General features: G+C 36.4%; 1 protein-coding gene across 1 annotated transcript; it reads left to right on the forward strand.

Annotated features, from left to right (window-relative positions):
* Positions 1-8339: 8339 nt before the first annotated feature.
* On the forward strand, positions 8340-10549 carry LOC306884928 (homeobox protein Hox-A5a). The gene is made up of 2 exons (XM_079441180.1): positions 8340-9007; positions 9517-10549. The coding sequence occupies exons 1-2, from the start codon at positions 8473-8475 to the stop codon at positions 9765-9767; spliced, it is 786 nt and encodes a 261-aa protein (XP_079297306.1). The 5' UTR covers positions 8340-8472; the 3' UTR covers positions 9768-10549.
* Positions 10550-11036: the final 487 nt, after the last annotated feature.

The raw sequence follows: 11036 nt of genomic DNA on the forward strand, positions 1-11036 counted from the left end.
GAATGAAGCACGTCGTGTAGGTGAGGATGTGAGATAAACCATCCTTTTACTGAAATGATAATGTCGTGGAATTTTACATTGGGACTTGTTATTCAAGCAGTTTCTTAAAGCATGCTGGGATCCAATAGCCTACTTTGATATATTGGATTAGGCTATTTGTTTGTCATAAGTGGTTCCTTTTTAATAAATACGGCACAAATCTATTTTTCAGACGTAGCCTATGTTTAAATACTCGCTGACGCAGTATTCTTTAAAATTATGTATATCATTTGGACCAAATTTATTAGTAAAGAATGAACATGTCTGATATATATATATATATATATCATATATATATATGCATATGCTGTTCCTCTTCCATTGTAGTTAGTATATCAGTGTGTATTTCGGGCCGCAAATTAACAGTTTTCTTATGTTCTGTAGCGTTTCCTAAATTTTCACTAGAAAAAAAATGGGCCCAGGTTTAAGCTAATACACTTGAGTACATGAGTTCTTGTACCCTTAGAAATTATTTCCTTTTGTATGTGTCCTTAGAAATTGTTTTGTATGGACAATTGTGACATTACAACTACCTAGACACCACTACCTAACTATTTGTTTTGATTCGACCAAAATTTTCACGCCATAGGCTATCAGCCGATGTGATATTGGGTGAACTTCAGGGAATAAGTAAAAGAAAAAAAAAATACTTAGCTGTAGAAAAGCACTGTAGGCAACTTTTCAAATACCTCATGGTCTGTTGGCCGTCATATATTGTCAGTTTACTTAGTTTTTGTTTTGTTTACTTACATTTCTCAGATGTAATTTGTGATTTTATTTATTGAATAATAAAAGCATTTCATATCTCCAAACAAGTCTCCCTTAGATTCAGTAGTCCTCGTGACCTTTTAAATAACAATTATGTTAAGAGCGATGTATTAAATTACGTGCATGTAAACATTTAATTCTGTATATAGCCTATATATATTTTTTTAATTTTCTTGTAGTTTCCAGGCTTTTCACAGAGTTGTATTTTGCATACATGTAAACATGATAGTCGCATTTTATAGTGCAGCCGCTATTTTACAAAAAACCGACAGCGTTAAACATCCTTAGATGTAAATCAAAATGTGTTTAAGTCTTATAAAAAAAACGCGAATTTATTTTATCCATACCAGGAGATGGGTATTTCACAGACCTGCCATCAACTCTTGAGGAATGTGTTCTGAGGCCAGGTTATGCTGGGCGAGTTTGTACTCGGGGAGAACAAGCCCCGGTCTGGCCAGCCCGATCTCACGGCAATTCGTGCATATTTTACGAGGTGGCTAATTCGTACGAATTCGTACGACCTCACTCGTACAAATTCATACGATTTTTGCTAAGTCGTACGTATTTTACGAGTTGCCAATTCGTATGAAACCCCGCCCCTAAACCTACCCATCACCGGGGTTTAGACAAATCGTACTAAATCGTACGAGTGAGGTCGTACGAATTCGTACGAATTAGCCACCTCGTAAAATACGTACGAATTGCCGTGAGATAGCGTTGGTCTGGCAGATGAGGTTGTTAGCTGCATGCTGCCATAAAAGACAATTACTGCTATAACCGTTTATGGTTTGCAAACCGCTGCGAGGCGAGGGAACGCAAAGCAACCCAACAGAGATAGGACTGGACAGCTGGGGCCAGTGAGCAACGCACAAAGTGAATCTGTGGAATTAAAAAATGCAGATATAGTGATATTGTGTTGGCCTCCTTGGTGAGGTGCTTTTGCTCAACGTGATGTCTGTTCAAACATACAAACATTAAAATATAAATATGAATGTTTTAAATGATGGACGGCCTATACTGTAGCTACCTACTTTGAGGCAAGTGGCACAGGTAGCGGGGGACTTTGACTTCAAAGTCCTCACCACGGAGACAAGGCAATGAATCACAGACACGGCAACAGACATTGGCATTCCATTTTCAATGGTTTTATGGCCGTCCAGACACAATTAGACCGTTTCCAGAGGCCCGACACCCATTTGGAGAGGTGTTTTTTCTTCATTCACCCTTCGCTTTCAGAAAGACTTACGTGCACAAAAAGCCAACGGAAATAATCTAGTTTTATTGGCCTCTGATTGCAGTTTGCCCTACGGCACCCTTTGTGTAGGTCTACACGATGAAATGGAGGCGTTAGTGCAAATTCTACAGAAGCTTTAAAGCAATACTGATTAAATGAAAATAATGAAAATCTTTCATATTCTTGCTTTCATTTGCAGAAATTAATTTGCCCATAACACATTGTCTAATCGTGGACGTCCAAGCATAAACGAAACCACTCCGTCAAAGTAGTTGTCTGCATTGTTATACAGTCTGACCACTTGATGTCAGTAAAACCTCAAAATCGCGACTATGTTTGAGTGTCTCTACAACGTATTTTCAATAGCTTCCATGTTCCCGCTTTCTTTTTAAGTCTTCATTAAATTTTTGTCTGATGAAATTACAAACAAAACAATCTTGTTGATGCTTCCTGTTCCTTCTTTTTCAAAATAATTTAAGTCATGTCTGGTTTATAACGGTCTGGAATTTAAATTAGTGAGTATTAAAGTAGCCTACTAAAAAGACTTATTTCTTTTTTGCATCAATGCATTATGTACTAATAATATTTATTTAATGCATTTTAACAATTAAATTATATAGGCTATATTTATATATAGCCTATATATATATATATATATATATATATATATATATATATATATATATATATATTGTGATAGATGTCAATGTATTATTTTATGATGTTTTATTACTTTTATGAAGTCATTTATATATTTTATGATGTAAATCGCTGTTTTAAAAAATAACCCGCAAAAAAATAGTAACCCGCAACTGGGTAAATTCTATTCAGAGCACATGTTGGATTAAACTAACCCAGCAATGAATTATAGAAAATGTGTAAATAAACTAACAGTGGATTTAATTATGACTACCCAAAATTACACTTACTAACTGGTAATGGAAATCTTCATTTGATAATAAGTCAATTAGACAAATTTGTTTAAAGTCCATAAAATAATTATAACATTTAATGAAAAAAAAAATAATAATAATGATAATACTCCCAAAGTTTTAGGAGGGGGAAAAATCACAAAAGCAGACTGCACTGGCATCTGTGAAAATACAACTTGTATCATTATAGCGCGGACTGGGGAAAAAATAGGTTAATAGGCCTATATGGAAACCTATGTCTATTCACGTTGCTAAAATGACGTCGAAAAAAATATACAGCGTTACTTTGTGTGCTGTCCTCCGAAAATAACCTAACATACTCGACCCAGCGTTTTTAGAGCGTAGACAATCTAATTTATCTATTTAAACATCTTGAAGCTTAAAACACGAATATAGCCTATTTTTGTGTATTTTTTTTAAATATCTTAAAAATTAATCAAAATAAATGTAGGCCTACTTTCAATAATTTGGACTACTGTGTTTTATTCGGAAACGGGTTTCTTGTGGCATAGTTAACATTAGGCTACTAATGTTCCTTACATAAGATTTTGTTTTACGTCCAGTACTCTTTGTTTTTCTTCCTATTTTTCTTTTTATTTGTTTTAGTCAATATTGCTTTTCAAATAATATTAAAAAAAGAATGAACAAATTTGAATTGTAATTGAAAAAAAAAATCTATCTTTTGAAAAAAAAATCTAGCTAATATAATCTAATATACCCTACCTCTTGATCTTGTAAAATAATTTCATTTTAAATAATTATCTCTTTTTTTTTTATCTTTTTTTTCCCAAATCAATGCATTCAATTGGGGGGGGGGGTATATTTTATATACTATATTTATACTTATTTATAGCATTTTAGTAGATAGGCCTACTAATTTTCATAATAATCGTGATCATTAGCGGTCCATGGAGTAATTCATAAGATTAACTACTGTTCTTACAAGCTGATGAAAAAGCAAAAGCAATACTTATTGGATGTCTAGTGCTTGCGGAGTGATCATGTGACTTCATGGGCCCAATGCCAGAGAAGTGGGATTTAATATGAACTCCAGCTATACTGTGATTTATATATCACCCTAGCTCGTAAAAACGGCACCAAGGATTCCTGCTCAACAACTCAGCAGGATGAAAAAGTATATGAATTAGAATGAAACGTCTTACAGTCATATTCAGCGAGCACTCACTCCTCTTCAGCACTGGCCAAAAAATGTTGCTTTGCGTAATGTGTCGTCTACTACAGGAGGAAATGACTGTTTCTAAAATATTGCTTACACATGATGCGGTCAAGCTGCGGATCATCGGGGATTTAGAAAGGACTTGGACATCTCCTGCCCCAAATTCATATAGGCTAGCAAGCACGAAAGGACAAAACCTCCCGAATGTGTATCTTTAAATGGGAATTAAGGTATGGCTTTCACGTTTATTTGAAACAGCCTGTTGTGTATCTAGTGTCAGAGGATACAGAGACGTGTCTACATCCATTAAACCACTGATGCAGCTGTTCATGCATGTGAAGTCGTAAACGATTTAATGTCTCTGCTCTGTAGCAATAAATTAATTACTCGGTGTGTCTTAATTTAGAAGATCTTCTATGCGTATCTGGTTGCATAATTGATTTCTGTCGTCGTCTCCGCTCCCAAGATTTATAACCTACCCTGTTAAAGAAACCACGGATTCTGTTTCTTGTAACTGCTGACCAAGATCTACTAGTCATGATGAGCGGTGACATCGCCCTAATTAATAAAACGTCACAGCATGTTTCTCCTAGAGGTAATCGTGTAGTTTATAAAGAAATGCATAAATACCGTTAGACTTAGGCTACGTTTATATTTCGATCATTAGGCTATAAGTCAGTATTGACAACAAGCCAATATTGCATCAAAGGTAGGCCTGCTGTAAACTGTAGCCTATATATCACAAAACCATGTAGACTCAGGAGGGGACAACAAATGTGAAAACTCGTATGTATATTTGTGCATAGACTATTTAGATGTTAAAATGTAAACACGTAGTCACATAATTCAAATGGCAGCATTGTCTTCATTGCTTCATTACCATCAGTACGAAGTGTCTAAATTCTGGGACTTAACATCCACACTGGTAATGTGGACACAAAGAACATGGGTCGTATAGTGACAGCTTTACAACTAAATAACACAAAATAATAATAATAATAATACAATAAAAATAATTGTTTCTTAGTTGACTTCGACTGTAAGTGTTAAACATACATTTTAAAGTAAAACATAGTGTGTAAATATTGTGGTTCGTTTCTCCGATACAAATATTTAAATAGGTTTTTTGAAGGCGAGTATAAATTGTCCTCCACAATATTTGGAGGCTTTCATTGAAGGCTTTTAGCCTATTATTATTAACTATATTAATAGGCTATTTATTTAAATCGGTGTTTATTCGGTGAAATTATTAGCAGTATAATAACAATTCAACAACTGATGTTAAAAATGTTTAGTTATTTGACTGTAATTCGAATAAATCTATAGTTACTTTTTCAGTGAGCTCCTCCTATTTGTAAAATGGCGCCTGGCTGCAAACATTGCTTTACCAGCCCCCACCTCTGTCCTCTTCCCTAGAGAAGCTATAAATCTGTTGTTGTTGATGAAAATTTACTACTTTCCTGTACAACTTTATGAGCTGCCGCTAGCTCCTATTGGCTACCATTTGGTCACGTGTTTTAAGGCCACATGAACGTTAACTTTTTATGTGTATGCATCCCTACCCAAAATAGAGCTGCATTCTTCTCCTGACCTTGCTTTGTCTAGCCTTCTTTTACCTCCGCCTTTCCAAAATTTCGTCGGTTGTTAATTTATTGTCTTTTAATTTTAAGGTAATATTCTACATTCGGCATTACATTGGCTGACAGTAAAGAGAGAACTGCTCATCCTGTTTGGCACACTATAAGATGATAAAGAAGCTTTCCGAAGAGCTGTGAAATATTTTTCCTCACCGACCTCTGTTTCTTGCCTTCGTCGACCAACAGACACACTGAATGGTAAGAAATCGGTTTGTTTTGAATGGGCTACTGCGAACATCTCTGATGTCATGTAGCCTAATACTGCACACATTATTGTAATTAAAAAAGATGTTTGTTTGTTTGTTTGTTGTTCTGGATGAAGAGGTCGTCGTCGTGTTTGTTGATGGTGCTGTCTTTCTTGCTATTTATTATCCACAAGGCTATGTCTACTGTTGTGCCTTGGCTGTAGGGTGTCTTATGACTAGAGTAGCCTATGTATCTAAACCTTTCAAATATTGGTCATGTCTTGATCAAAATAACTAAATTAAAGAAGGGTGATTAATAAAACTTATATTCCTATTTGGACCTTTTTTTTTGGTTGCATTAGCAAAACAGTAGGCTATTTGTATTTGAAGAAGTAGGCTATGGTCTACCTCTGTGAGAAGATTGTACAATTCAGTATGTCAGTATATAGCCTAACAGTTTGTTGAATTTGATGCTATTATCCTATTCAGTATTCAGTGCATCACACTTGAGTTAAGGCAAGAGCTGTGGTGTTGTCGTGTTTCAGAAAAGTTTGTTTTGAGCAATAATAATAGGTCTATTGCCTAATAATAATAGGCTTATTTGTAATTAGGGTGTAGGTTATGTTTTAGCTTACATAGCTTACAAATAAACTTTTCCCTCAAAGCTTCATATATTAGAAATTGAAAATCATCGTACGAGTGCTAAAGTGCACAATAAAGACACAGGCTATGCAGTCACCTGCAGGGCAACTGCAAAATTACACCTAAACTTATTACAGACTATATAGGCTTTATACGTACAATATGCAGTAGTTTTTACAATGTGAGTTTCTGTTCATTAAATTCAAAATTTAAATATTTAATTTAACTTATTTTTCAGCAAGCAAAGCGTATAAATCTTCTAGAATGCTCTTAAGATCTAACCTCTATCATTATCAGGGAATGAGGTCCTATAGGATGTTTCATTTATAGTCTAAATAAAGTCTATAAATACAAAAGAGGACAATATAACAGCTTGGCATAATTATGTACATCTTCTGTGAACGACGAGGTAAGTGGTGGTACATCAAAACGACCACTAGGTGGTGACCTACCACTTTGCTGCATAAAGCAGGTTTAAGTTCGTTTGTTCAAGCTATCCTATCAATGTAACAGATGCTGGAATGTGAAGTGAAGTGGAAAGGAATCATTCCAGATAGAATCATTCCAGATAAATCCTACGGATTCCAGATACTTTTGTACTTTTCATAGCAAGGACATTATACAGAAAATGGTCTTGTCAGGTTGTTTGAAACATCTGCCGTGTAGAGCTCTTGGTTTTGCCACAATGTCACAACTTGCATGCTGAATTTCTGAAAATGTGAAGTATCATTTTTTTTTTAAGATTTTACAGTATTTATTGCATAAGTTACAATGTCTGTTACAAAAAGCGTTTCCAGTCAAATGTGTTTGACCAAGACCAGCTGCTACTTTGTTACCGCTTAGCTCTTTTCATAAGATGCCAATGTTTTTTTCCTGCTTGTACCTCAGTTCAAGGAATCGGGCAAAACACAGTGAACTGTGTGAAATATATAACCTTTTTTATATTGTTTTAATATTCAGAGACATTGTTCTTTTATGCTCTTTTTATGTTCTTTTATATTCTTTTAAACAGTAATTGACAACTAAATGAACTTAAGCCAATGTTCGAAAAGATAGGCCAAGTATGTTGTACAGCGTCTCCTGAATTGTTTATTTTTGAAGACATAAATATTTAGAATCGATCGCACTAATTCATAAATAAGTAAAACAAAATTTCTGTTTTTATACCAGATATGGAATGATACAATTATGAGGAATTATGAAGCGTATTTTAAGTGGACATGCCATAGCCTACTCGAGAATCAGATCCTTTTTTTTATTGATATTGTGTTCTTGTTGACGATTATTTCAAACCTATAGTTGCTGTGTTTTTGAATCTACTAAATCCGTTAGAAATTCTGGTGCGCGTGTTTTGTGTGCAGGTCACGGCGCATTGTTTCAGCAGATACAATTTTTCTACCGCAGAGTCGTTACCCTCTGAATGACCCCATCGCGAGCTCGCCTCAAGTCTGATGGTTTAGGTAGTCCCGCCTCTAACCAGAGGATGGCGCGCCCGCTACAATCTTGCATAGCACACACCAGCTAGTTCGGTGAAACTCTTGTTGCGCGCTCCCGTGTCCAAACAATTCCACCCTGATTTCCTGCTTACGCGTGAGTTTACCACTGGAGGTCACAGAATAGGATTTACGACTGGTCAACAAAAACACGTGACTCTAAGCCGTACCCCATATTTGGGAGTCTACGTAAGGGAGCATTAAGTCTGTGTCTCACTCATTTCCATAATTCATCATAAATTGTGCAAGGGTGCAATAGAAGCTCAAAACCATCAAGAGACACAAATCAAACACACACGGCAGAATTGTTCTCTCCATAAAGGTAGTTGTAGTAACTAAAATAATTATAAGGTAATTGTCAACCAATGAGCTCTTATTTTGTGAACTCATTTTGCGGTCGCTATCCAAATGGCGCGGACTATCCCTTACATAACTATGGAGATCACAGCTCTAGTGGCCAATGCAGCGATTCTACGGGCATGCATTCGGGCAGGTATGCTTTTGGCTACAATGGAATGGATCTCAGCACCGGGCGCTCTACCACCGGACACTTTCTCTCATCTGGTGACCGAACTCCAAGCTACACAGACAGTCCAACTGCGACGCCTGTCCGGTACAATCAACCGGTCACTGAGCCTTCCTCTGACCCTCTCCCGTGCTCATCCTTAGCCAACTCTCCTGTCAGCGAGCAGTCACACCGCGCTCTGAAAACCTCACTACCGAGCACCGCTGGCTCTGCGACCAACAGCATCGGGACGGTTCTCAGTCGCGAGAACGTCTCTAAAGCGTCCAGCACTATGGAGGAAGAAAAGCCACCGGGAAGTGCGCAGACAGCTGCACAGAATGCATCCGAGGCACCGCAGATTTATCCATGGATGCGAAAACTTCATATAAGTCATGGTAAACTGCAAATATTGAGTTCTGCTTTTTTCTGTTTGTGTTCTGAGTGTTGTAGTTTGGGTGTGAATGACCTCCTGTCAAATTTTAAACAAAATCAGCTGGGGACGTTTAATGCAAATACAGTTAGTTTACTTTGGTTTTGGACTTGCATCGAACTATGTCTCAGCCAGCATGCTGTCCTATTTTACAAACTCCATGTCTCATAAATTTTTTTTAATGGATTTTCTTTTATAAAAATGAAAGGACCTAACTACATTATTAATTGTCTTGTCTAGTATCCAGTAATGAATTGTCCGTGCTATTAAATAAATTAAATAAAACTGATTTTATTTGAGATCGTTTGAGGAAATTACCGAATTAAATTGAATGCTTTCTGTCCCTGAGAATGTCACGCATGCTTTGAGGTTGATGCATACTTTCAGCCATGCTTTGTGTCGTGCATTACATAATATGTGTTATAATACATTAAAATTCTAAAAATGTCAATGTCACACTTTTGTGTGTAACAGACAGTGTGGTCGGACCGGAGGGGAAAAGGCCCAGGACAGCCTACACTCGCTACCAGACACTTGAGCTTGAGAAGGAGTTCCACTTCAACCGGTACCTGACACGTCGCCGACGAATTGAGATTGCACACACGCTCTGTCTCTCAGAGAGACAAATCAAAATATGGTTTCAAAACCGGAGAATGAAATGGAAAAAGGATAACAAGTTGAAGAGTATGAATATGGCGGCTGCAGGAAGCGGATACCGACCGTGAAAATGTGTATATATATTGTATATGTGCATATATAAATTAAATCTGTTAGTGTTTGAATAGGTGTGTGCGCGCGCGGGTGCGCGTCTGATTCCTTATTCTAAGTGTCTGTTCGACAAGGGGATGAAGACTGCCCATTTTACAAAAGAACTTTCCACTCGTCTTGAGAGAGTGAACGCCCTGGGTTGCGTCCTTGGCCAGAAAAAAATGAAACAAACACTTCCTCTCTGTGTTTTCATGTAATGTTGCGTATGTGGAAAGATCTATGCATTGTCTTAGAAAAGCCACATGAAGGTGTAAATTAATATAACACGTATTGACGAAAAATGCTTCTAAAAAGTTTCTGAAAGGTGCATTAGGTAAGCCAACCTGTAAAAGTATTTGACTGCTATTAAATGAAGCATAACTTAAAATGATTTTGTTGCTGGTTTTTATGTATTTTGCTTTGTAAATATGAATTGTTGTATTTTATGTATTTATTTCAATTCGATATCAAATATCGATTGTATTTTATTTGTTGTGAAGCTGAAGTAGAAGACCTATTTTGTTGGTGTTGTAGGCTACTGTCATCTTTGTGTATTGATAAAATCGTTCCGTTCAGACTTGTCCGCATATTTGTCATGTCCTCATTTTTCTACTTGAGTATGTTTGAGTGTTGTACGTTTTGAAATGTTGGGGGAAACGCTAATTATTTATTTTCCTTCTCGTGAAATTTGAATGCCAACTGGAAGTGCAGAAAACAGTGTTGTCAAATGCAGTGTTCATAACAATAAAGTTTTTACTTTAAAAAATGAGATCTCTGTGATTTGTCAGGTGTTTTTTGTGTGTAAGTGACAGACGTAAAAGTCAAATGTATCACATAATTGTTTGATTATTTATGTGAGGGTGAGTATACAAAAATCTTAAAAATACCATAGGCTATTCCACTTTGGGAAACTTGGATAAAATGTTATCCAAGACATTGTTTAGAATGTAGATAGCTAACAATTTCCTAATTTCTGTAAAAGTTTGTTTGAGTGGTTCAGCACGTATGAGACGCAATATAATCACTACTTTACTCACCTGATGTGGAAAGGGCACTTATGGTCCCCCTTGCCAACTTCTCAACATGTCTGTGCGTCCACGCCCAGTGTCTCACACGCTTCTCTTCTTTGGAAATAAGGACAGGGTTTTGAGCGGCAAATTTTACTAGACCCTTTACCATTCTGGATCCGTGTCATTGGCGGGTAAGATAAATAATGATGTTTGGTTCACGAATTAGATCGTAAAATT

The sequence above is a fragment of the Barbus barbus genome (genome assembly GCF_936440315.1).
Source record: "Barbus barbus genome assembly, chromosome: 19".
NCBI lineage: Eukaryota > Metazoa > Chordata > Actinopteri > Cypriniformes > Cyprinidae > Barbus > Barbus barbus.

What these genes read in the sequence shown, in the direction of transcription:
- LOC306884928 (XM_079441180.1), top strand. Translation starts at nt 8,473, where the DNA reads ATGAGCTCTTATTTTGTGAACTCATTTTGCGGTCGCTATCCAAATGGC. An exon ending in AAAACTTCATATAAGTCATG is followed by an intron (nt 9,008 to 9,516) that starts GTAAACTGCAAA and finishes TGTGTGTAACAG; the next exon opens with ACAGTGTGGTCGGACCGGAG.